The sequence below is a fragment of the Lytechinus variegatus genome, chromosome 7 (genome assembly GCF_018143015.1).
Source record: "Lytechinus variegatus isolate NC3 chromosome 7, Lvar_3.0, whole genome shotgun sequence".
Taxonomy (NCBI): domain Eukaryota; kingdom Metazoa; phylum Echinodermata; class Echinoidea; order Temnopleuroida; family Toxopneustidae; genus Lytechinus; species Lytechinus variegatus.
In genome coordinates this window covers 44033364-44057595 of record NC_054746.1, presented here as the reverse complement: position 1 = coordinate 44057595, position 24232 = coordinate 44033364, and the positions used below count along the sequence as shown (strand labels likewise).

General features: G+C 39.2%; 1 protein-coding gene across 1 annotated transcript; it reads right to left on the bottom strand.

Annotated features, from left to right (window-relative positions):
• Positions 1-2370: 2370 nt before the first annotated feature.
• LOC121419404 (NXPE family member 3-like) lies at positions 2371-23302 on the bottom strand. The gene is made up of 6 exons (XM_041613859.1): positions 22823-23302; positions 10939-11268; positions 7141-7283; positions 5101-5364; positions 3969-4018; positions 2371-3411 (listed from the first exon to the last, which is right to left on the bottom strand). Exons 1-6 carry the CDS (start codon positions 22943-22945, stop codon positions 2612-2614), a joined length of 1710 nt encoding a protein of 569 aa, XP_041469793.1. The 5' UTR covers positions 22946-23302; the 3' UTR covers positions 2371-2611.
• Positions 23303-24232: the final 930 nt, after the last annotated feature.

Here is a 24232-nt window from a genome sequence, read left to right as displayed (position 1 = left end):
ACTGGCTTGTAGTTTATGTGGTAAAGAATGTGCGTGCCAAATTTAAACGCGATCGCACCAACGGCGGCCGAGATCAGAAGGGGGGGGGCATCATGCTCCTTCCTCCCAAGTCCTCAGTAAATATCAAATAGCCCAGTCCTTTGAGGGTTAAACAATGTTTCTTGCTCATCCATTTAAGGAGTAAACTTTGTGGAACACATGCTAACACTCTCGTGTAGATTTAATTATCTTGATTTATTGTGTATGATCTGTCAAATAGACACGGGAACACAGTAAATAAAACACAACGATTCGACATACAAGTTGAGAAAAAAAAAGTTTAATTTTCAAAATTAGACATTCTCCCATTATCATGGTTATCGAAGAATAGTATTTACTCATTGGCGGATTCAGAGGGGTGACTGACCAACCCCACCCCAACCCTCAAACTCTTCAGGGATTGTGGTGGACTTATAGATTTCTTCGGATTGTACTTTGCCCTGAATCCGCCACTTAAACTGGCATGTTCAAGAGAAATATTCTTTGGTAACAGTTTCCAATTTGTTCAAATCGGCCCACTGGAATATTGCATCTTAATTCTTACATAAGACACGTGTTTTACACACACACACACACACACACACACACACACGCAATCATGTCAAGAACCCAAGTTGAAGTAAAAGAATGATTGTATATATAAATATAAAACTGAAATATTTGAAGTTTCCTTCACTACGAACTCGATCATGCCTGTTTAAAATTTGGTGTACGGTCATCGTAGTTAGGCCTGAAACGGATCGTATTTCACTATTCATGCAGATCGCACGATGACGATCAAGTATTTTCCTCTTATCTGTATATTTTTAGCGAGTAGATACACGTCGTATCGTGCGTACGATGAGTCTATATACAGAGGCATTCTATTTATTTATTTTATTTCACATCTTTATACAGGGTAACCAATTCAGCTATACACGATAAAAAACATTAACAAAGATAAAAAGCTGGTTTGCAATTGGGCCCTGTTAATCAAAATACATACAGATTATAAAATACATAATATGCAAAATATACAAGAAATAAACCTTTAAAAGTCCCAATCCTCATCAGAAACACACAAACACACAGAAGCACCCAAACCCACACACACCCCATTACACTCTGCAGACTTACTTGTAACATAAATTCAACATTATGATTACATATTGACGTAAGCGAAAACAAATTTTACGTATGGTCATAATATGATCCATGTACGAATCCCGAAAATATGATATTGTAACTGAACAGAGACGGTACAATCTCCGTACGGCCTCTCTACAGCTTGAACACCTCCGACGCCAATGGCTGTTCAAAATGTCCTCATAAAATTCGTAGCCAATAACTGCCTAAAATCGAAGACTAATCTATCGTAAGATTGTCACAGCACGGGGGGAGGCACTTCCATTGACGAGTGGATACCATGCGCGAACCGGGCTCCTTAGTTACTGCATTATCTACATGAGCATACATAATTATATTGTCATTCCTTCTCGAGCATGTTGATACAACATATTTACATTTACCAAATGTACTATCATGTGACTATGAAACAATTACAATTTGTTATACACAATTGCACGGCTTCTTACTAAATGACCTCTTCAAATACATCGTGATATTTTAGACTCAAGTTTCCTGATGACATTTTAATAAACATCTCATTTGATAATTTTCCCCTGATTTTGCAGCAGCTATCGATGCGTTGTTCGACTTTCTTCATTCTTTTCAGACTCTGGTGTGTGTTTCATAAAACTGTTCGTAAGTTACCCACGACTAGAACATGTTTTTATCTAAGTTGGTTTTAAGTCATTTTGGGAAAATAGAGCTCCAAACTATATTTTGCATATTACCATGGATATCTATGTTTAATTTAGCACATGGGTCACCGTTCAGTCAGTCGCAAAGTCATGCATAACTTACGAACAACTTTATGAAATGGTCCCAGATCACGAATCGATAAATATACCTACCTCTTTTCATGACTAGATACTAGTCAAAATGACAAATAATATTTTATTCCAAAGGCTATTATTCAGTTTTGAAAGCCCGTAAGGTATAGGCCTATCTTATCAACACAAATAAATGTTTCCTACCTTATAAATATCTTCTTGTGATGACACAAGTGTTAATTCCTATGTGGCAAAAAAAAACAATGCGATAGTGCAATTACAGGCGACAAAAAAAGGGACAAAATCAATAAAATACTGTTCTGGTATCTGAAGCCAATTTTGGTAACAGTAACTATGCGCGTGGGCTTCTACCCCCCCCCCCTCCTCCCTTTTCAGTAATCATGTACAATTGTGTCTGTTTGCATAGTCAGCCCACCCCCCCCCCTCCCCGACACACACACTTTCAACACCGTTCCGAGCCCCCTTACTCAAATTGATCAGACACATATACATTGCATTGACTACGTTACTAGTTATTTTGACCAATTATATAAACAAGTGTAGCACCTGAACTCATTTTACCAGCTCTGCTATGGCTCTATTTCTCAATATTTCTCTTCTGACATGTACGGATGAGCACATGCATGATTCGTATGTTCAAAGAATCCAAACTTCAAAGAATTACACACTCAAAATCATCATCTTTGGCAAGCATGAGAAAGAAACAGAGATAATTCTTCTTTGACAACGTTACTAGGCATATGCATATTGATCGGTGCAGAGAGGTATGAAAGATTCATGTCCCATACATCAACAAAAAATGCCCCTGAACCTTTAAAGACTTTCCACATGGCTTGTTTCATCTGGTAAAACATCCAATCACGAGCTTTCATCTCCCATTGCATATTAACAGGATGAGGTGTTTTAACGATAAGCTTTATATCTGGACACGTCCTCTTAAGGTAAGAATAAGCATCATATATACCTTCTAACCAGTCAAGGTAGCTACCCCATGGGTAGTTTGGAAAGTGCGCCCACGGACTTATAACCACTATTGCACTTTGGCAAGGAGTTTTGGCTAAGCTAAGCAAGACGTCTGCTTCGAATCGCACCACTGATAAATTAACAAACACAGAAGATGGATGAAGAGAGAGTGGATGAAAGATGAATTCCAGTTTGATGTTGTTCTTCTTGTCTGTCCTGAGTAGGTGGAAAGACTTGTTTTTAAATTCTCGGTCTACCGCACTGCCGAGATTCAAAGATTTAGCAATCTCTGCAAACCACTGGCGCGTTGTAGAGTCTCCTGTAAGATAAATATTCTGTCCTTGCAAGCATTCACGGATAGTGTTTATGGAGAATTTAACACGGGGTTGGCAAACCAATGAATTCCAACGGTCTTTATACCAGAAGCCATCAGACAGAGTTTGGGATAAATCTGGTTGACAAATGGGTAGCGACATCAGCTGCGGATCAAGGATACCTTTCTCATCTATCGTTTCTGGAAATACAAATACAATAAAAATAAACAAAGACAAAGTTTAATTTTTTTGTTGAGATTATATTATGTATCCAAAAATTCTAATGAACAGGATGGTGAAGAGATTCACTGATTTTTTTTTTACATTGTTCTTTGGGCCTGATGTTGTCATGAACTGATGAGAAGTGGCCCGTGACTGCCACATAATAAACTATAATTAATGTGACAAACGTAATCAGATAGGAATGGGCAGTCAACCCAAACCAAATATAGCCAGGGGTCGAAGCCACTTACTCCTGGGACTGAAACAGGGTTTCAGTTGGCAAAATACTATCAAAAGAAAAGAAGAACACTGAAACCCTTTTGTTTTAAACATCATCTATTTGTAAATGTCTACCTATATCACGTCAACGTTGATTGAAAACTTCTTAACTAAAATCTACTTCAAATAAATGGTTAGTTGTAAGTAACTCAATTTAGCACTGGATAAATCAATGTGTTTTTTATTCTGCTGAGTTTCTCTCTTCCATCCAATATTGTAGCTGATTAATCATGGAATCAAAACAATTTGCTCTTACCTCGGATAGTGATTGGTTTTCCAAATGCTAGCGGTGCGTTCACATAAGGTCTAATGTAATAAAATAGACAAGATAAATCCATACTTCAATGGGTGATATCATCTCAAGATCACGGTTACTTCGATCTCCTTGTTATCATGCCACTGGTCTCTGCTTTGATTATGTAGTCAGATGTTTTACAATATTAGGCAAGATGGCTTGAATACAATCTTTCATTTTAATCAATCTGTTAACACATCTGACAAGTAAAAAGCAATAATCGAAGTATTTATCGGTGGACTAACAGCCATAATTTTTCTTCAAGGATTTGAGGATGAATATCATACAAATATCGCCTTCCTTATGATACAAGTTAAAATAGTAACACTATGGAGAAAGTATTTTAGGTCTTTCCGGTTGTTTATTCTCTTTACGTGGGGTGTTAAATGACAAGTCAACCCCAACAACAAGTTGACTTGAAAAAAAGAGAAAAGTCGAACAAGCATCACACTGAAAATTCCATCAAAATCGAATGTAAAATAATACAGTTATGATATTTTTAGGTTTCGCTTAATTTTACAAAACAGTGATATGCACAACCAGGCCGGTATGCCAATGAGGGGACTCATGACATCAGTCACTATTTCTTTTGTATTTTATTATATGAAATATTCTAATTTTCTCCTCATTGTCCTGTAAAACAAAGTTTTATTCCTCACTGAAAATGTGGTATAATAGCATTTTATGGCTCAGTTAAGTGGGTGCTTTATGTCAAATTGGTACAAATTGAAATGTTGTATAATTCAATTTAAAAAAAAAGAAATAATGAGTGATGGACCCTCTAATTTGCATGTCTGTGAGTTGTGCATGTAACTATTTTATGAAAAATAAGTGAAAAATTAAAATGTCACCACTTCCCATTTTTTATCCACATTTGATGAAATTTGCAGCATTATGCTTGTTTAATTTTTCTCTATTGATTCTAATCAACTTTTTTTCTGGGGTGGACTGACCTTTAATGGGTGTTATTATCTCGCTTTGCAACAAGGTTTAGACCTGGGGTCTAGACATGTAGAGTATATATTCAGCAAACTCCTCCTTTTAACGAAGTAGTTCAGATATTTTGACAAAGATGAATGAGAGAATGTCATACCTGGTGAATAAGTATGCTTTATCAGGAGCAAGCACTCGTTGAAATTGATGTGAGTATGAAGTAGCTCCAACCACACCCACCAATTTACTACAAGGTAAAGAAGCAGGTGGGTTGCAAACAAGTAGTGTGTGACGAAGCGCCCTCTGCGGCTGAAATATACATGCATTGGATGTGTTTCCATTGTAGCTGATCCAACATGTTGATTTTTCCGTCAATCCCTTTGAGATAAATACACCGTTCCATAGCACCTTCTCCTCAGCGTGGCTGTGGGGGAAAAAATCATACATTTAAAAAAAAAACAATTCATATCATATCTGGAAGAAGATAATATCTTATTTGTACGAATAATGAATGCATTCAGATGAGAACAATGAACCAAATCAAATCAAATTTGCGTATTTCTGTTTCTGTTTGTGGTAACTCCTGTAGGAACTCGGCAGGACAGCATTTTACTGGTAAACGCCAAGCTGGTATATAACCAATTACCTATGAAACGTTTTACGTCTAGGTTTATCAGTCATAGTGGCTGACGTTATAGACGACAGATATCACTCTCGGGCCTTTTTATCAAAGTGGAGACAATGGCAGAGTTGGGGTTCGAACTCACAACCTTGCGATTATGAGTCCAATGCTCTAACCACTGGACCACACGACCCGATATTTCGATATGACACTCAGATTTTGAAAATGCAAAGCTATTTTATGTTTACCTAAAATTCTAATAAAATGTCCAAACGTCAAGTTAATCGCATCACCTTTTTGTTATCTCCCATTTATTTTTCTTCTTGAATATATACATATTCATCATTTCAAAGGACATTTGGAAATGACTATATATAACCTATTTCAAAAGGTTTGGAGGTAAAGAAGAAGGTAGCGAATAAATGCATACATTCAGGGTTTCAGAAAAAAATGACAGTATATTGGACGATTTTTTTTATATTCATCATTTCACCCAATCAAATAACACATTTCAATGAATGATAGACTGCTTAGTTTACTGTTATGTGAATATTATAACCCAAAAGAAATCTTCAATACTGCAACACAAGAACACAGGCCCTACATGTGCACTTTGAGTATGTCTGTTATATTTCATTGAATAGCTATGACACGAATTCATGTTTGTGGTATGGTGAATGTAAATTAAAACAGTATGATTCATAAACTGTACTTCACACTGTTGAATTTGTCTGGGTTTGGTCGAGGTTGTATATTCAGTGCAAGCATGGGGTACGAAGGATTTCATCATGTTTTCATGCTTTGGATTTTTTTTTCTTTTTGGACAACCCCCAAAAAGCATTGAAACGGTCCGCCGAAATTATGGCAAGCAGAAGAAAAAATGGGGAAAGTGTATCATTGAGAAAATTTGGAGGTTTTCTATCACAGAATGATTCACAAGTAAAACAATAAAGATATCACTGCAAATTATTTTACAGGTTTCTTTTTCTTTAAAGAAGGTTATGACGAATCCATGAATTGTCTTCTAATATCTTGTACAAGGAATATGTAGTTTTCTTTTACCACACACATAGAATTCACATATTTTTGCATCAATCACACCCAAAAAGACCAATTCTATTTTTGAAGACGATCTTAAAAAATGGACTTATATAAAGAGACCTAGGTAAAAACATTATTTTTTCCTTCGTCATCCCGAAAAAAGGTGACAAAGTAGTTTGCTTTTTTAGTGCACCGGCAGTGGCATAACGAGCCCAGAATTTCGAGGGGGCTCGATATGGCATATCGCGTGAATTTTTTAAAATGCGAGCGAGCAAATATTTTGACATGTTTATTACAAAAATCTCAGTTTGTGATAGATTTTGACATAATATAAAAAAAAATATCATATTACACCCTTTTCCATTTCCTTTTCTTTCATTTTCGCGCGCTTTGAAACATCCGTATAAAGCGCCCTACAAATGTTATTATTATTTTCTCTTTTTTTCTCTCTTGGTCGTGATTTTTTGGGGGAGGTTACAGCCCCCCCCATATGTGCGCCAGTGTGCACCGCCAAGTAATTTATGCGAGCGTACTCACCGAAACGAGTTTCTGAGGTAATCAATAGCTGCACTGGGATGAACGAGGATGATTCTAACTCTAACATCCCCTGCCCAACCCGCTAAGAAATACAGGCTGTATGTGCCGTTATGATGGTCAATAATACGAGATGCCGTGGAAGCCTGTGGAGTGAAGGAAGAAAGGCATTTAATTGATTTAAGAAAATGGTTTGATTCTTGGGAGTCAGCCCCCACTCCCCAGAATATTCCCTTTTCATTCAAATATCATATCATAAAGTTTGTTTGTTTTTATTTTTTTACTATCACACATCACTCAGCATGATCAAAGTACCATCATTAATCAGTCTAAATGATAGGGCCCCATATCGCCTATAATGTAAAGATAGAACAATGATTAATATGCGATTGCAACATTATGCATTGATAATTCTTCTTGCAGTATATTTACACAGAGCAAGGAGGCTACACCGGCATGGATGATAAACAAAGCTGCATATTGAAGAAAATAAAAGATGATACTAAGCAAAGCAATATTTTGAAATACATTTATCTGTCAATAGTTGAGACTTGAGAGAGAAGGTAATTTCGTATTTAAAAAAAATGAATTAAAACAAAAAAGAATTAGGACATTTCCTAATATTTCGTATGGAAATACACTACGGGTAATCATATTCAAAAGTGTGAACAGTAAAATTATCACAATGTGGTAACACTGTCATGACTGTAAAGAATATCGAAGTAACGACCGTGAGTACTATACTATAGTACCTCACAATGGGTGTTATTAGTAGGCCTATACTGTGTCATACCTGTGGAAATACATGTATACTAGTGACAATTAACAGTGTTGCCACAGTGTGGAAACACAGTTAAATCATGTCCTTTTATGTCTCATAACCATTCTAGGAGGTATGATTTATTCACGTGATAAATGTGAACTCTAATTGAACTGACTTGAAGCCTTTCCCGTGTAATCAGTGCCCGGAACGTTATCCCTATTTTTCCTTTCCTCTTCCCTTATCGTTCTATTCATTTTACTCCCATATTGCATTTCCCTGATGTTGGTTAAAGGGATGGCCCAGGCTGGATATATTTATATCTCAATAAGTAAAATTCACAAAGCAAAATGTTGAAAATTTGATCAAAATCGGTTAACAAATAACGAAGTTATTGAATTTTAAAAAATTGCATTATTCCAGTTAAACAGTTCTAGGCATGTCTTCATGAATATTCATTAGGTCGGCTGATGATGTCATATCCCAACTTGTTCTTTTGCATTTTATTATAATTATGAAATGAGGTTTATCAAAAAATTACCATGAACTAAAACAATTGGATTGACAACTGATTAAGTGAATTAGTTATTTATTGCCGCAACTTATTTCATCAAAATGAAGACACATCATTTACACGTATAAAAAATTAAAGAATTATGATTTCATATAAAAACATAAGAAAAGGAAAGTGGGGATATGACATCATCAGCCCACCTTATGAATATTCATGACAACGTGCATATAACTGTTATCACAAAATATGGATAAACCGCTTGTTCTACGTTATTTGTTATCCGATTTTGATGAAATTTGTAGCATTTTTCTCTATGAATTTTACTCTATTGATTTAGATATAAATATTTTCAGCCCAGACCATCCTTTAATATGCTGGCATGTATGTATGTATTTCAAGGGGATATGGTTGTAAACAAGGTATTTGAGCAACTAGTAATGGCAGTGACACTCCATGGCATGAACATGAACATCTAGAACATAAAGTAAAATAAAGGAATATGTTTGAAAGATTGATAATAATAACATAAGCCAGCCTGACACTTGCACGATTTTGTGTCACGCATTGGCACGACTCAAGTCGTGCCAGTGCGCAAACTAGTCGTGAACTGGCGTGAAGTGTGCGTAAACACGTCGTGACTGCGTGCCATGTCGGGACGAGAATTTTGAAATGTTCAAAATTTTGGTCACGACAAAATTTAGCTACCGGGTCGTGAACTATGCGCAAACTGTTCATGAACTCGTCGTGAACTCGTCGGGACGATGCGAGAGGATGTGTGCAAGTGCGTGGTAGTGCGCGCCATGCCACGACTGTCACGAATAGTTCACGAACAGCTCACGTCGAGTTCACGAATAGTTCAGCACGACACAGTCCGAACTGCACAAACTCGTCGTGCCAATGCGGGAAGTGCGTCAACTATGCGCAAACTATGCGTGAACTCGTCGTGCCAGTTCGTGTCAATGTGGACAATGACGGGCACGCATTCGTGAACTCGTCGTGAACTATGCATGAACAGGTCGTAAAGAGTGCGGGAGCCTCCCAGTTCGTGCCCCAAAATGGCACGACTTGCCACTACAAAATCGTGGCCAAAAGTCGTGCAAGTGTCAGCCTGGCAATAGGATTAACAATCTGCTCTAAACCATAGATGAATCACGATATTTGCCATTAAAATTGTTTTTTTTTTATAAAGTCGTAATGTAACAGAATCAATGGACCAGGTACTCCAAGGTTTTAGTTACAGTGGATTCTCATTGCTTTAAGGGATACTATATTGATGGTTATTAAAAGAGATGTTAAAGCCTGTCTGTATTGGGGTAATATGAAGTTATATTTGAGTATCATCATCAAACATTCTAATCTTAAAGAAGTCTTATTAGTACCCGAATCTGCTTTTTATCTGTTTGAATCCTTGGGAAAATGTTTATTTTATATTTACCTATTTAGCGCCCTCTTTAAGAAATGTTTTTAATTGTCCTTTAGAAGGGTCGAACATTAAGAGAATAACAGACATACCACCCTTTCGCATGGTAAAAAAGTACTTTGATGATTCCAGTGAAAAATAAGACCCATGACCCGATATACAGAGAGTTCCTGGGTAGTAGGCCTATACCTCTGTTGAACAGCTGATAGGGTTCAAGAAGGTATACTGATGATCAATTGCTGGATTCCGGAATGATCTCAGTTCATCATTGTCATTCGCGTACCATAAGGTTCAACAATGAATACATTAATAACTTTGAACCTGAGGTATGGCATGCATACGCTTAGACGGAATACGTTTGAGTTACCTGTGGATCTGTGCAGGCTTACTAAAATTACTGCTAAGTTTGTAGGATATGAATGGGGGACCATAAGCACGTAGGTGTGTAAGCCTTACGCTATAATATTTCTTTTAAATATCTCAATCTTAACTCTTGTTAATCAAAGAAAATAAGCAGAGTCCCTGATAACTTGACCAAGAATGATGACGAGTATCTTGAGACGGAAATCGCTCCGTGTCATAATAGACTGTGGGATGGTCGCTAAAATTTTGACTTTCAATGGGGGCAAATGCAACCACGGTTCTTGGAATGATAGTATGTAAAATATTATGTGTGAATACATGCTACATGTTGCCATCGCTGAATTCTGCTCCTAAACTCAAAATTAAAATAATAAATGTGTTTCGTTCGAGATAACCTATGAAAAGAATGAAATGATGTAGGCCTTAGCTTTCTATACGGTTTCATCAATCATGCACAGCAAAAACTGTGGTGTTAACCGGTGTACAAACAGGACCACACCAGTTATTTTTCACCGGTGTTAAATTGGTGGTGTTAATTTTACACCTTATAGGTGTTATTACAACACCTTTAGTTCTTACATTTACACTCTTTGGTGTTATGTTTAATCTCTAGGGTGTAATTTTAACACCTCAGGGTGTGGTCCTCTATTAACACCAATTGGTGTCAGTATTAACAACGCAGTTTTTTACAGTGTGGGTTTGAAGACAATACGAAAAGATTCAAAGCCCGGAGTAGAAACATACCTTGAGTTTGGGACTCTCTAGGACACCAAACCAGAAGTCCCCGCCATACTTGATCGGATGTCCTTTAACATTCCTTGCTTCAATGTGAAAGTGTAAGGTATCTCCAACCCGTGGTGTCAAGGGTGATATCAGCTTGCACGTGGTCGTTTTCACGGAGGTTGGACCTACAACCTCTGAAGTAGGATCAATAGCTACAAGGCTTTGGGTGTTCGATTGGTTATAGGAAAGGTGACGGACAGGATGTTGAAGTTCTCGCCATCTTGCTTCCAGTGGTGGGACTGATGAAGATTTACATCTACTCACCCCGGGCACGTCTGGGCTGAGTCCAACCTAGTTTTAACAAGATCGGGTAGAAAAAAAATGAAATTTCTGTTTTTGTTTGCTTGTTTTTTTGAAAAGGTAGACTGCAGCTTTGAATAAAATTGAGTTTCAAAAGAGAAAGGGGGAAATGTCAGAGCAGATGGAGTGCTGTTCTTTTCTGTTTTTTTCTTGACGATTAGAAAGACGATAAATCCATTAACTTCGACTAATAATGTACAATAAACTTTACAGTTCCACCAACCAGCCGACTATTAAACACTATCGACAGCCATTCAATGGCAAAGGAAATGTAGAAGTCTCTAGAGAAGAGGATTGGACGTTTGAGAGTGAACACGTCGGAGCTAACCCGGTGGAAAGTGGCGGGAATTTCGAAAGAGCTATCCAAACCACGTGGACGCCAGGACCAAAAAAACGGACAAGTCTTGACAGCAGTCTTATACGCTTTAAACTTGTAAGTCTACTATAACAGGTCAAACACAGACTGTTGGCTCGAACTTCTATGGTTTGTTATATATTTTGAACATTTTAAGGTAAGGTTTAACCGACTAGAATGAGGAGAATGGTATACTACACCAAAGAAGGTCAGGAGTAGTCAAAGAAAGCCCAGAAGAGCAAGGATAGCACTATTAATGACTCGTCTGTAAAGCAACAAGAGCTGACTATTATCTTAGAATGAATACAATCGAATAGTCAAAATTAAGATAAAAATATCAAGAATTACCTCATGTAACCGGATGGTTTTACTATAACAAACTCTCTTTGAATATGGACAAATCAAAATATACATTATTTCATGCACATAATAGAGTAAATATTATTTCATGGACATAATAGAGTAAATAATATTGAAGTATTAAATATTAAAATGAATAATTAAGTTATCAAACGTGTAAGTAATTCAAAGTTTTTAGGTGTTTTAATTGACGAAAGACTTTCGTGGAATAATCATATAATGGATGTGACAAATAAAATATCTAAGAATATCGGTATCATCCGCAAACTTAGTGATTTCTTGCCTCAACACATTCTTTTAACTTTTTATAATACCTTAATCTTGCCTTACTTGTCTTATTGTAATGTAGTGTGGGAAAATACATATCCTTCAAAACTAGAAAGATTGTTTATTTTACAAAAAAGAGTTATCCGAATTTGTTCATTTTCTCACAGACTGGCCCACATTAAAGAACTTTTCGTGAAATTCAATGTTCTAAATATCTATCAACTCAATTCCTACTTCTGTGCAATATTAATTTTTAAACATAAACATAATATACTCCATAATTCAATATCGTCTATGCTTGATTTAAATATTAATTTTCATGATTATAATACAAGAAACAAAAATAAATATCACTTATGGACTGTAAATAAAAATTTATTCTTGTTTAGACACCATGCTCCAGCTGTTTGGATCAATCTTCCAATAGAAATAAGATCAATCAGTTCAACGGATGCTTTTAGCAGGAAATTGAAACTATATTTAATCAAGTGTGAAAGCAATGATTTTTACTGCCTTTGTGTGTTTATGTGTTGGATTTGTGAGGCTAAACGTGTTTTAACTTACGTTTATATCATTACATGTACATGTATTATCAAATGATTTCAGTTATTGAATTCAATTTTTAATGAGCATTTTACCAAACTTATAGTTTCAATTTGGCTTATTTTATTTTTTATGTATTAAAGGGTGGTTATCTCGACAAACCTTGATAGGTTTTTATAACTACCTAATTCCAATAGTCTTTATTGTCATTTGTATCTGATTAATACTTGTTTTACATGTACCTTACATTTTCTTGCCTTATTATGTACATTGTATTTGTTATTACTGTATCTATACTCTTGTATTGAATTTTATTGGAATTGAATTGAATATCTAAACGAAAATGTAGGGCAAGAGCAGAAGATAGAGAGAGAAAAAATAATTTCAAGATAATGTGCAAACACCAACATCAAGCAAAAAAATTTAATTCGATGACAGAATTTGCAGAAATAGCAATCAAAGCAGATTGGTACGACCGATATAAGAAGAAAAGAAAGGTAAGTACTGATATTGAAGAATTATTAGAGGTATTGAAGAAGGAGAAGGTCATATGAGTCAAAAGGTTCAAGAAAAGAATCGACCTGGAGATGAAAAACACCCCGTCGGTTCTTTTGACCTTTGAGAGAAGAGAAGTGCCAAAAGAACTTTATTTTGCATGTACCATGAACGTTATGATGTATTTGAATAAGTTCCTCCGCCGCCCCTTTCTGGGGAAAGAAAGTTCATTACCATCATCAGCGCATATGCCCCTACCATGACAAATCCTGATGAGACCAAGGGCAAGTTTTATTAAGACTTGAACAGTGTCATCACAGCTGTTCCCCATGCTGACAAACTCACTATCTTTGGTGATTTCAATGCGAGAGTTGGCCATGACAGCGTCTCCTGGGAAGGTGTGATCGGGAAGCATGGGGTCGGAAACTGCAACAGCAATGGTCTGCTGCTCCTTCAGACCTGTGCAGAGCATGGCCTTTTGATTACGAATACAGTGTTCAACCTCCCTACCCGGAACAGGACTTCATGGATGCATCCACGCTCAAAACATTGGCATCTCATTGATTATATCATAGTAAGGAAGAGGGACAGACAAGATGTACGTGTCACTAAGTCTATGTGTGGCGCGGAGTGTTGGACAGATCACTGCCTTGTCGTCTCCAAATTCAATCTCCATGTTCAGCCCAAGAGACGACCACAAGGCATGAAAGCGCAAAAGCGTCTGGACATCAACAAACTGAAAATCGACAACTTCAAACAGTCCTTTTCCGACACCCTGGAACAACGCTTACAGTCCACTTCCTTGGAAGGCCAGGATGTCGAGAATGCATGGGTTGCACTTCGTGACATGTTGCATAACACAGCCATGGAGTGTCTTGGGCCAAGCACCAGGAAACACAAGGACTGGTTCGATGAAAACAGCCATGCTGACTGATGCCTTCAGCAACACAAACATGGGCATTGGCATCAGGTACAGGACTGATGGCTCTGTCTTCAACCTTAGGAGGCTTAAAGCAAAAACCAAAGTCTCAACTGACACTATCAATGACTTCCTGTTTGCTGATGATTGTGCCCTCAATGCTTCCACAGAGGTTGACATGCAGCATACTCATGATACTGAGCATAGTGTTGACAAGTTCTCTGAGGCCTGCAACAACTTCGGCCTTACTATCAGCACAAAGAAGACTGAAGTATTACATCAACCAGCTCCAGGAAAGCCTTACGTTGAACCCAACATCACAATAAGCGGACGTCTAAATGTGGTGGACAAGTTCACATACCTCGGCAGCACACTCTCAAGAAACGTTGTCATTGACGATGAAGTCAATGTCAGACTTGCTAAGGCAAGCGCTGCCTTTGGCAGATTATACAAGAACGTTTGGAACAGGAGAGGAATCTCAGCAACAACCAAGATCAAGGTGTACAGGGCCATGGTTCTTACCACATTGTTGTACGGCTGTGAAACATGGACAGTATATCGGCGCCAAGCCAGGAAGTTGAACCATTTCCACATTGTCTGGTATCCTGTCTTCCACGCAAGACAGGATACCAGACACTGAGGTCCACACTCGTACGAACCTGCCCAGCATGTACACCGTCCTGATGCAGTCTCAGCTCCGGTGGGCAGGACATGTAGCTCGCATGCCGGACGAACGTCTTCCAAAGAAACTTCTGTTTGGCGAGCTCCAGGAAGACGCTATCATGGAGGCCCAAAGAAGCGATTCAAGCCCCTTTCACAATTGACGTACGACCATTTGCGACCTTTTGGTCGTGCGAAAGGCTGCAACAGGCATCAATCGCCAGTTATCTCATAAGATCGCACAGAGGCTTTCACAGTTGCAACAGCTGTCGTACAACAAAAACAACCAGTAAAATCCGTTGCACGAGTAAGTCGCTTATGATCCTATTGTGCTCGTGCATTCATATGCGAGTGTTGCACGAGGGATTGCGAGGGGAACGGTCGCATACATGCGAATGAAACGGTAGTGCAATGTTGTAAGCCGTTGCGATCGGTCTGGCAACAGTCTTATGGCCCATATATTATCGCACCCAGTCGCAAGACAGGTCTCTGTACATGTAGGTCGCTAGCACATGTGCAATTGTTGTACGACCCCAAGTCGAGATTTCATTGTGCCACCTCTCGGACCAAGTCGTGCAACGTTGCACAGCACTCGCACGATGATCGCCCGATCGATGGTACGACCCCGGATACGACTGATGCGAGTGAAACGATCGTATTTGATCGCGTTCGGATTTTGAACATGTTCAAAGTTCAGAAGTAAACCAGTCACGATCACCTCGAGTTCGTGCGACCGTCTACAACGACTGCGAGTGCTCGCAAGACACCTAGAGATCGATTGTGCAACAGCAAGAAAAAACTATTGCAGCCGGTCGTAAACTGGTCGGACGTCAATTGTGAAAGGGGCTGAACGGTCGCATACATGTGAATGCAACGGTAGTGGAATGTTATAAGCCGTTATTTCGATCGGTCTTACAACAGTCTTATATTATCGCACCCAGTCGCAAGACTGGTCTCTGTAGGTCTCTAGCACATGTGCAAGTGTTGTACGACATCCAGCCGACTAAATGCGACTACACATAGTTGTGCCACCTCTCGCACCAAGTCGTACAACGTTGAACACTCACACGATGATCGCCCGACCGATGGTATACGACCTGACGCGAGTAAATCAATCGTATTTGATTGCGTTTGGATTTTGAACATGTTCAAATTCAGATGCGACCAGTCACAACCACCTCGACCATCTCAAATTCGTCTACAACGACTGCTAGAGCTCGCAAGACACCAAGAGATCGATCGTACAACAACAGGAAAAAACTGTTGCAGGCGGTCGTAAACAGGTCGTACGTCAATTGTGAAAGGGGCTTAAAAGACACACTAAAAGAATCACTTAAGTCTTTTAACATCAACCATGACACATGGGAACAGAAAGCCCAAGAAAGAGGAACATGGCAAACAGCTGTACATAAGGGTGCTGAAACATGTGAGGCCAATAGGACCGTAGTGGCCGTAGCCCGCAGGCAAGCCAGGAAGGCAAGGACTGCCAACCCTGTAGCAGCAGCCAATATTCCCTGTCCACACTGCCAGAGACTATTTAGGGCACAGATTGGCCTGACCCGGGGGGGGGGGGGCACTCAGTATATAATGCATAGTGGGTATGTGCCGCGGAGGGGACCCCCATTTTCACACTCAAATTTCCGTTCCAAGGCATAGCATTTTTGCCTTGTTGAGAGAAAGAACAAAGAAAGCCGCTCCAAGGCATAGCATTTTCTTCTTATCGAAAAAAAAGAAGAGAGAAATCCGCTCCAAAGCTTCGCATATTTTCCGTTACGCCGCTCCAATCCCTTTGAATGAGCTGCAATTTTGGTGAAAAGCGGCCGCAGAGCTCCCCAGGCGGAGGCCGCGCTATCTGCATCATGCACGCATGATCGTTCCATAGGGATGCATACGCACTCACACGCTGGCGATCCGTTCCAAGGACCCCCGTTTTCACAAACATTGTCGTTCCGAGGACCCTCCTTTTTACAATAAGCCCGCTCCAAGGCCCCCGTTTTTTGTCTCGCCCGCGGCACACCCCCACCACTTTTTTGGTCGAGTGCCCCCCCCCCCGGGGGCCTGACTAGCCATCTGAGTACCCATGCGTACCCATCAAGCTAATGGTTAAACCCCAGGATGATTTGATGGTCCTCGTCGCATCGACGGACAAACAAGAAGATGATGTATTTCAATAAGTTCCTCCGCCACCGAGATGCTTCAAATGCCAAACCATGAAATGTTCGGACACGTGGCAGATAGTTGCACAAAGTGCGTTGTGTGCGATATTGTCCAAACAAAGAGACTCGTAAATATTGTAGGCCTGTAGGTGCAGCATATCTGGGATGCACAGCATATAACATGTATGATGAGGCTGTTAAAATGAACACAATCAAGCAAACTGAAAACATTTTTTATATACAGAAGCTACAAAGAAATTCCACACTACAACAGAGTCCTTTCCCGCGCAAGCCAAAGATCGATGACCCTGATAATAGGCAAGACATACCACCGATTTCATGAAGTTTCTTTTTTCAGCTTGGCTAACCTGATGGGGGTCCTTTTGAAGACCCCCTAACCGCACCCACCACTATACAGTGCGTCCCAGAATAAACGAAACCGAGATTTAGTGATGATTTATCATAATTTAATCGCAAATAAAATAGACAAATGACCTACCAATTTAAAGCTTAGAATCACCTCTTTCACCTGGTATTACTGTACTTAGATTATTCCTCATTTACGCATGGATGAGCAAAAACAATTCAAAGAAAGGATGCAAAAGACTCATTTGGCGGGGTGTATCTAAATTTCAAAAAGAAAGTTACATGACTAAAAAGTTCAATATCTGCTCTTTCATTTGATACCTTAATCACAAAAAATGCGGGAAAAAATGGTCAAGAAGTAAAAAAGTTATGATCCCTCGAAACAATGCTTGTATTTCCACAATTTCATTAAATAAACGTGTTTTCACCAGTTTCCTACAGAAGCTATCGCACGGTAACAAAAGAGTTAATGCATGGCTGATCGTCAACAAAACGGAGTTTCGAATGAGTTTGAACGCGAGCCTGTAAAACCTCTTCATTTTATGAAATTATTGAAAATCAAGCCTTATTTCAAATAACCAGAACTTTGTTATTCCTTGACCATTTTCTGTAATCGAGGTATCAAATTAAAGAGCAGATATTGAACCTTTTTAAAATGTGGTTTTATTTTTATAACCCAGATACGGCCAGCCAAGTGACTTTTTGGAATCCCGTTTTGAAATTGCTTTTGCTCGCTCATGCGTGAATGAGAAATAATTTAAAAGTAATTTCAGATAAAAGAGGAGATTCTAAGCTTTAAAATGGTAGGTCATTTGTCTATTGTATTTGTGATTAAGTTATGATAAATCATCGATAAATCTCGGTTTCGTTTTTTGTGGGACGCATATTTCCTTCCTATAGTATATTGCAAACAACCTCTGTTTAGGTCGTGAATAGCCCGAAATACCTGTCGCTAGTGGATACATTGTTGTTTTTTGTGGAGCTAACTCAAAACAGAATTCAAAAGAATATGAATAATCAAGACATCCAAGTCAGTCAGTGCTTATCTCATTGAATCACTTTAGTACAAATGGCGTTCTTCTGATCATGCGCAGAATGGAACTCCAAAGTGGCACAATATGCCACTTCACCTGGTATATTCGATTTCTGCATCCTGCTATGTAAGGCATGCTAAAAACACAATATCTTGCTTTGAAATCTGTCTATCATACTGATATAAATAAACGATCAATCGACAAAAATTAACCATGAGGTAACTCCGAACTGGTCTAATGCTGTGCTTTAAAGGATTCGATGTTATTTTTCTTTCTAAATGCGCTCCGGTCGGGACTTTTCAGCATAAAAAGTTGTGTCACAAGCTCCTTGGGTCAACAGGTGACCCCCAGTAATAATAGCACAATCCTCCGTAGACAGGGCCCTACACAGGCATGTGCATCTGGTAGATTGATTTATCGGTTATATAATCAGAAAGGTTCCGCGACAACAGTGACTGCTTTCTCATTATGTACAGTGGCAGATCCAGAGGGGGGCGCCCCGGGCGCGCCCCCCCCCCCCCTATTTTCGCCGGATTTTTTTTTTTTTTTGATGGTTATATTTACTGGATTGGTACAATGTAGTCAATTTCAAGGGCTAGATCTAGTCAAAACTATATTTTAACTTACGCTCATGGCCTTTGTGTTCGCACAAATGCACCTCTGTCATACTGTATTGCAATATGTAAATTCCGGAATTCCAGGGCGCGCAAGTCGATTGGTTGGAAAGTTGCACCACTTGTAATCGGGAGTTACAGTGCAGTGACCAGTGTGAAGATGTTGGATTGGATATCATTTTTTCCCGAAATTTTGTGTTTTTTGTAACATGCGTTTGTCCGTCTTTATGGCAAATACATGTAAATTGTAAGTAACAGATCGCGAGAGAAAGTGTCAACGATGCGAATGATAATGTCTATCCCGAGATCATTCTTCACTCAAAGATGAAGCCCTATATCGGGCGCCACGTGCGCAGCATTATCATTCTGCCTTGGTCATGTACGTTTTCACTGAAATGTATAGGTCCAGTGGCGTAACTACGGGGGGGGCACGTGCCCCCCCCCCCCCAATCGGTTGACCAAAAAAAAAAAAAAACGGGGAAAAGGAGAAAAAGAGGAAGAAAGGGAGAGAAACGTAGTGGAAAAGAAGACATTATTGTTCATAATAATGTTATATTATATCATAATTATGTTATATTACATAAGAAACATTTCTTTTCATAACTTTATGAAACATAATTTGCATAGGGCCTATGTCTTCATTGTTCCTGGTGCTCGCATTGTCTGTTTACCGAGATATATAATCCTGTTATACTATAAAACCTCCCGTTTTCAAGTCAATATACAACAAACTGCCAAATGTATTTCCTCGCACTTCGAATTATTATTGTTTTATGTACAATAGTGTGCTTCTTTTTCATGACTACTTAAAAGTGATGGCCCCATTTAAGGTCTTAATATAAATCATTTCCTGTCCGTGCTTACGTTCGCAGTAGTGGCTTTGTGTAATATGTCTGCTCTCCATGAATAAATTCGTAAAATCAGTCCTTAAAATGTCCCTTTTTCTGATCTGAATATCAAAAATTTTCAGCTCGCACTTCGCACTCGCATCATTTGGTTAGTGAACTACGTATGGTCTTCGTGAATTCCTACAAATAAGCATTAAAATGCCCCCCTTCTGGGAAGCGTTTCATCAACATGTTTGTCTGACGAGTTGTCAGATCTGACAACATTCCTTGATTCTGATTGGCTGAGAGGTACTGTTACTATGGTAACTGTCGGATAAAACAGGACTTGTCGGATAAAATCCTTTCATGAAACGCTCCCCAGGTCTGAATTTCCTAAATTTTCAGCTCGCGCTTCGCGCTCGCAAGATTTGATTAGTGAGATGGGTATGGTAATCATGATTACAAGTGCTTTATGTGCATGTTTAGATGTAATTCTAACAAAATAAGCAAGCGCTTATGGGCAATCGCATTAGATGACTATGGTGAGATGTGTATACTCTTAATGGATTCCTAAAATATAGTCCTTAAAATCTTCCTGTTTGGAGAGTCAATATTTAAAAGACTTTCAGCTTGCGCTTCGCGCTCGCATTATTTAACGAGACAGGTACGTATCATGGTTACAAAAGATAATGGCACTGTCCTTAAAATGTCTCTGTTAGGTCAGTATACCTGGCAACTGGGCGCGCTTCGCGCGCTCACGAAGTGACTCAAAATTTTTGCTGGTGCCCCCCCCCCAATGCCGTGACCCAAGGTACGCCACTTTATAGGTCTGTCATATTTGTATTTAATGTAAACTAACTTTTACACTTTCTGGTAGATTCAGAGGCATATTATCCAGGGCGCCCCAACTAAGTTTCGCCGAAGTAATCATTCCAACGAATTATTATCAAGGAGCAAAATTGTATATTCTCAATCACCAGTCGACCCCACTCCGCGTTTGCTGTGTATAGGCAGCTATATGTCAGCGTAAGGAGCGAAGATTTTATGTGACGGGGGGGTGGGGGTTGGGGGGAGAATAAAAATACTTTCGTGCTGGGGAAAAACGTCCCTAGGATACATTGTGTATTGTTAAAAAGTAGAAATTGTGACATTAACCCCCCCCCCTACCCCATTTTTAATGTTTGATAATCTATAGGTTTGCTGATTACAATATGTCGATTACAAGTCTCAGTTTCGTATCATTTAAATTTGACGTTTCAATCACACGATGCAAGCAAGTGAAGAGCCTTTGCCAAATGTATGTTTTGAATGACCGCTTATACGGTGTGTGACTGGAAACCAGCTCCTAAATGAGTCAGTATGTGTCTTTTATTCATGAAGTTACAGTGATTTAAGTGTGCATTTTTCTTCTAAAGGTGCTCTCAAAATACGACTTTTGGACATGATTTTTTGAAAAAGTCCTTGCCGTGGGAGGGGGGTATCCCCCCTCCCACACCCTCCCCCCGCTCGGTCGCTTCGCTCCCTCGCCGCTGGCGCCCCCCCCCTATTTCAAAATCCTGGATCTGCCCCTGATGTAAGTAGATCATAGCAAGGGCAAGGCTCAGCAGTCGGAGGTAATTTGGATAGAGGATCACGTTGCGAATTAAAGAGACAAGACGAGACATACAATAATGTACAAGACACGACGAAGAGGGGATAAGACAGAAGGGTATATAACCAGCAAAATGTCTAAATATAAATCACTATAAACATTACTGTCACGGTTACATGTGCACGGGTTGTTGTCGCAGGCCCACGAGTGGCTATTGCTAAGTATATCAAAGTCAGGCAACCAGAGGCGTCGATCCTGGGGGGGAAGGGGGGTGGGGCGATCGCCCTACCAATGAAAATATTTGGGGGGGCAAACATATCGTTTTGCCCCCCCCCCAATAATTCTGCAAGTGCAAAAAATAAAATAAGATTGTAGTGTTACACAGAAATAAGCAAGCGAGACTGAGATACACAACTCATTCTTTATTCAAAATCGTGCTCAAAATGTCCGCTTTTCAGATTGGAATATAAAATTTTTCAGCTCGTGCTTCGCGCTCGCATCATTTCTGTAGCAGAAAAACCTTACTTTTCATGATTAAATAGGTGAACAGAATGACCCGTTTTCAGTTTTAAACCCCAAAAGAACTCCCGCTTCGATTTGCAATAATCTTTTGCAATTATCTTTTGTTGGATCTTATTTTATTTATCTTGTTCTTTATTAAAAACTCAATATTTTTCAGATCGAAATATCAAAATTTTCAGCTCGCGCTTCGCATCTATTGTTTGGTTTGTAGATACCCATCTTAATCATTGGTACCAAAAATGCTTAGAATATCAAGCTTTCAGGTCTCAGCTCGGTCTCGGCAGCACTCGCATTATCTGTGTAGTGAAATATGTATTCTCCTCATGAGTTACTACAAACAGTCCTAAACAGGCACCTTTTTCCTGTTATCAGGTCAGTATATCAAAAAATTTCAGCTCGCGCTTCGCGCTCGCATTAATATGTTTCTGTGATATGTGTCTCTATCTCATGATTCATATATATATATATATATATGTTTGTGTGTGTGTGTGTGTGGGTGAGCGTGCGTGTGCATGTGTGTGTGTGTGTTGGTTTGTTTTGCCTTTGGAAAGTTGCTTCATGATTTTTGCTCCCCCCCAATCTGAAAAATGGATCGACGCCCCTGCAGGCAACAGCACTTGTTGTTGGGGTTATCGATTGAACCATGGAGCTCCATGATTGAACAAGACTTTATATCTTGCATTGTCTTGTTTGAAACTTATATGGAATGTTAATTATTTGGTAATTTAATGTATCGTTATACATTACACAGACCGATCACGTAGCCGTAGGCCTAGTCAGGCCGGGCATAGTAGTAAAGCAATGATCATGATGATTAATAATATGTTTATACTCACTCTAGCTCTTTGAAGCCACATTTGCTGGAAGGATAGCATAAATCCCAAACAGACCAAGCAAAAGATGACCAGAGAACACGCTTTAACCAGCCTCAGTGATTTTATACTCCCGTAAGCAGCCATCTTGTGAAATAGAAGACACGATTACGGACGTCTCATGCATTGAGCTTGTACTTGCTCCATCAGTCCATATATCTACTGAATGGCGGTATGACGCTGCGGGAAAATTCAAGTCTTCCGTTCGCCTCACGGTCATAGCAACTTTTAAAATCACCGTTTCCGTCACATTCAAGAAGATAAAGAAATATTTCTGCTTTCCTCATAATAAGTTCATGTGATGGAGAAACCGTAACTGCCTTTTAGCTGTGTCCATCATTCATTCTTCCCGGAGATCGATGCCCTTTCGCGGTCATCTCTTCTCTGGGTTATCATCGCGTATGAACGCTAAAGTATATGCATGATTTCATCATCGACCTATTCATGATGGTCACTTCGCGTTAGTCTGCAGGCACAGACCCTGATTTAAAATTTGATCAACAAGTGTGTCTCCGCACGAAGACTAAGGGGGTGTTGCAAGAAAATATTTAAGATCACTGGCAAATATTCTGTTGCAATTTTACAACTGATAAATTAACATTAGCCAGGCCTGCATTAGCTGCAGTAGCAAAGCAGATTAAACTTCTTGTTTCAAGGAGTAAATTAGCAATAAATCACTTATTTGTATCAACTGCAAGACGTTTGATTTAAGTAGACCAGAAATTGACTCGCAATTGATCGCAAGTTTCTTGCAACACCCCAGTATTCAGTACACATGGCATGAGTAGGCTGCACATTCAGACATGTAACTGTAGTGAAGGATTTGACCAGCAGACTAACTTCTCACCAAGTCCTGAAAATAGCGGGAAAATATATATTCCCGCTATTTTCAGGACTTGGTGAGTTCAGAGCTTGGTTATCAGAGTGCGTATTGTATTCCTTCGCACACGATTCATACATTGTGATTCATCAAAATGTTCAAATGTCTACGTGCACAGTTATTTAATCAATTCACTGGTGATAACCAGAAAACATGATAACATGAAACTATTCCATCCCAGGTCCGGACCCAACTAAGAAAAATGTTGATTTGAATCACCATCAGACGTCATCAGTTCCCTCATTTGCCGACCAGGCCCCGTTTCATAAAGAATCAACTGTTGTAACTATTGCCATTATGTTAATTACCATGGTTACCTTGATTTTGATTGGCTGCTGAGCCCTGTTGCCACTGTAGTTGCTATAATGGCAAAGTTACAACAGTTGCAAGTCCTTTATGTAACGGGCCCAGGGCCCTGTAGCGTAAAAGCAACACTCTGGCAAATTTGTTGCCAAGATCGATGGCATAATTTTTTTTGCCAGAGTTTTTTATGG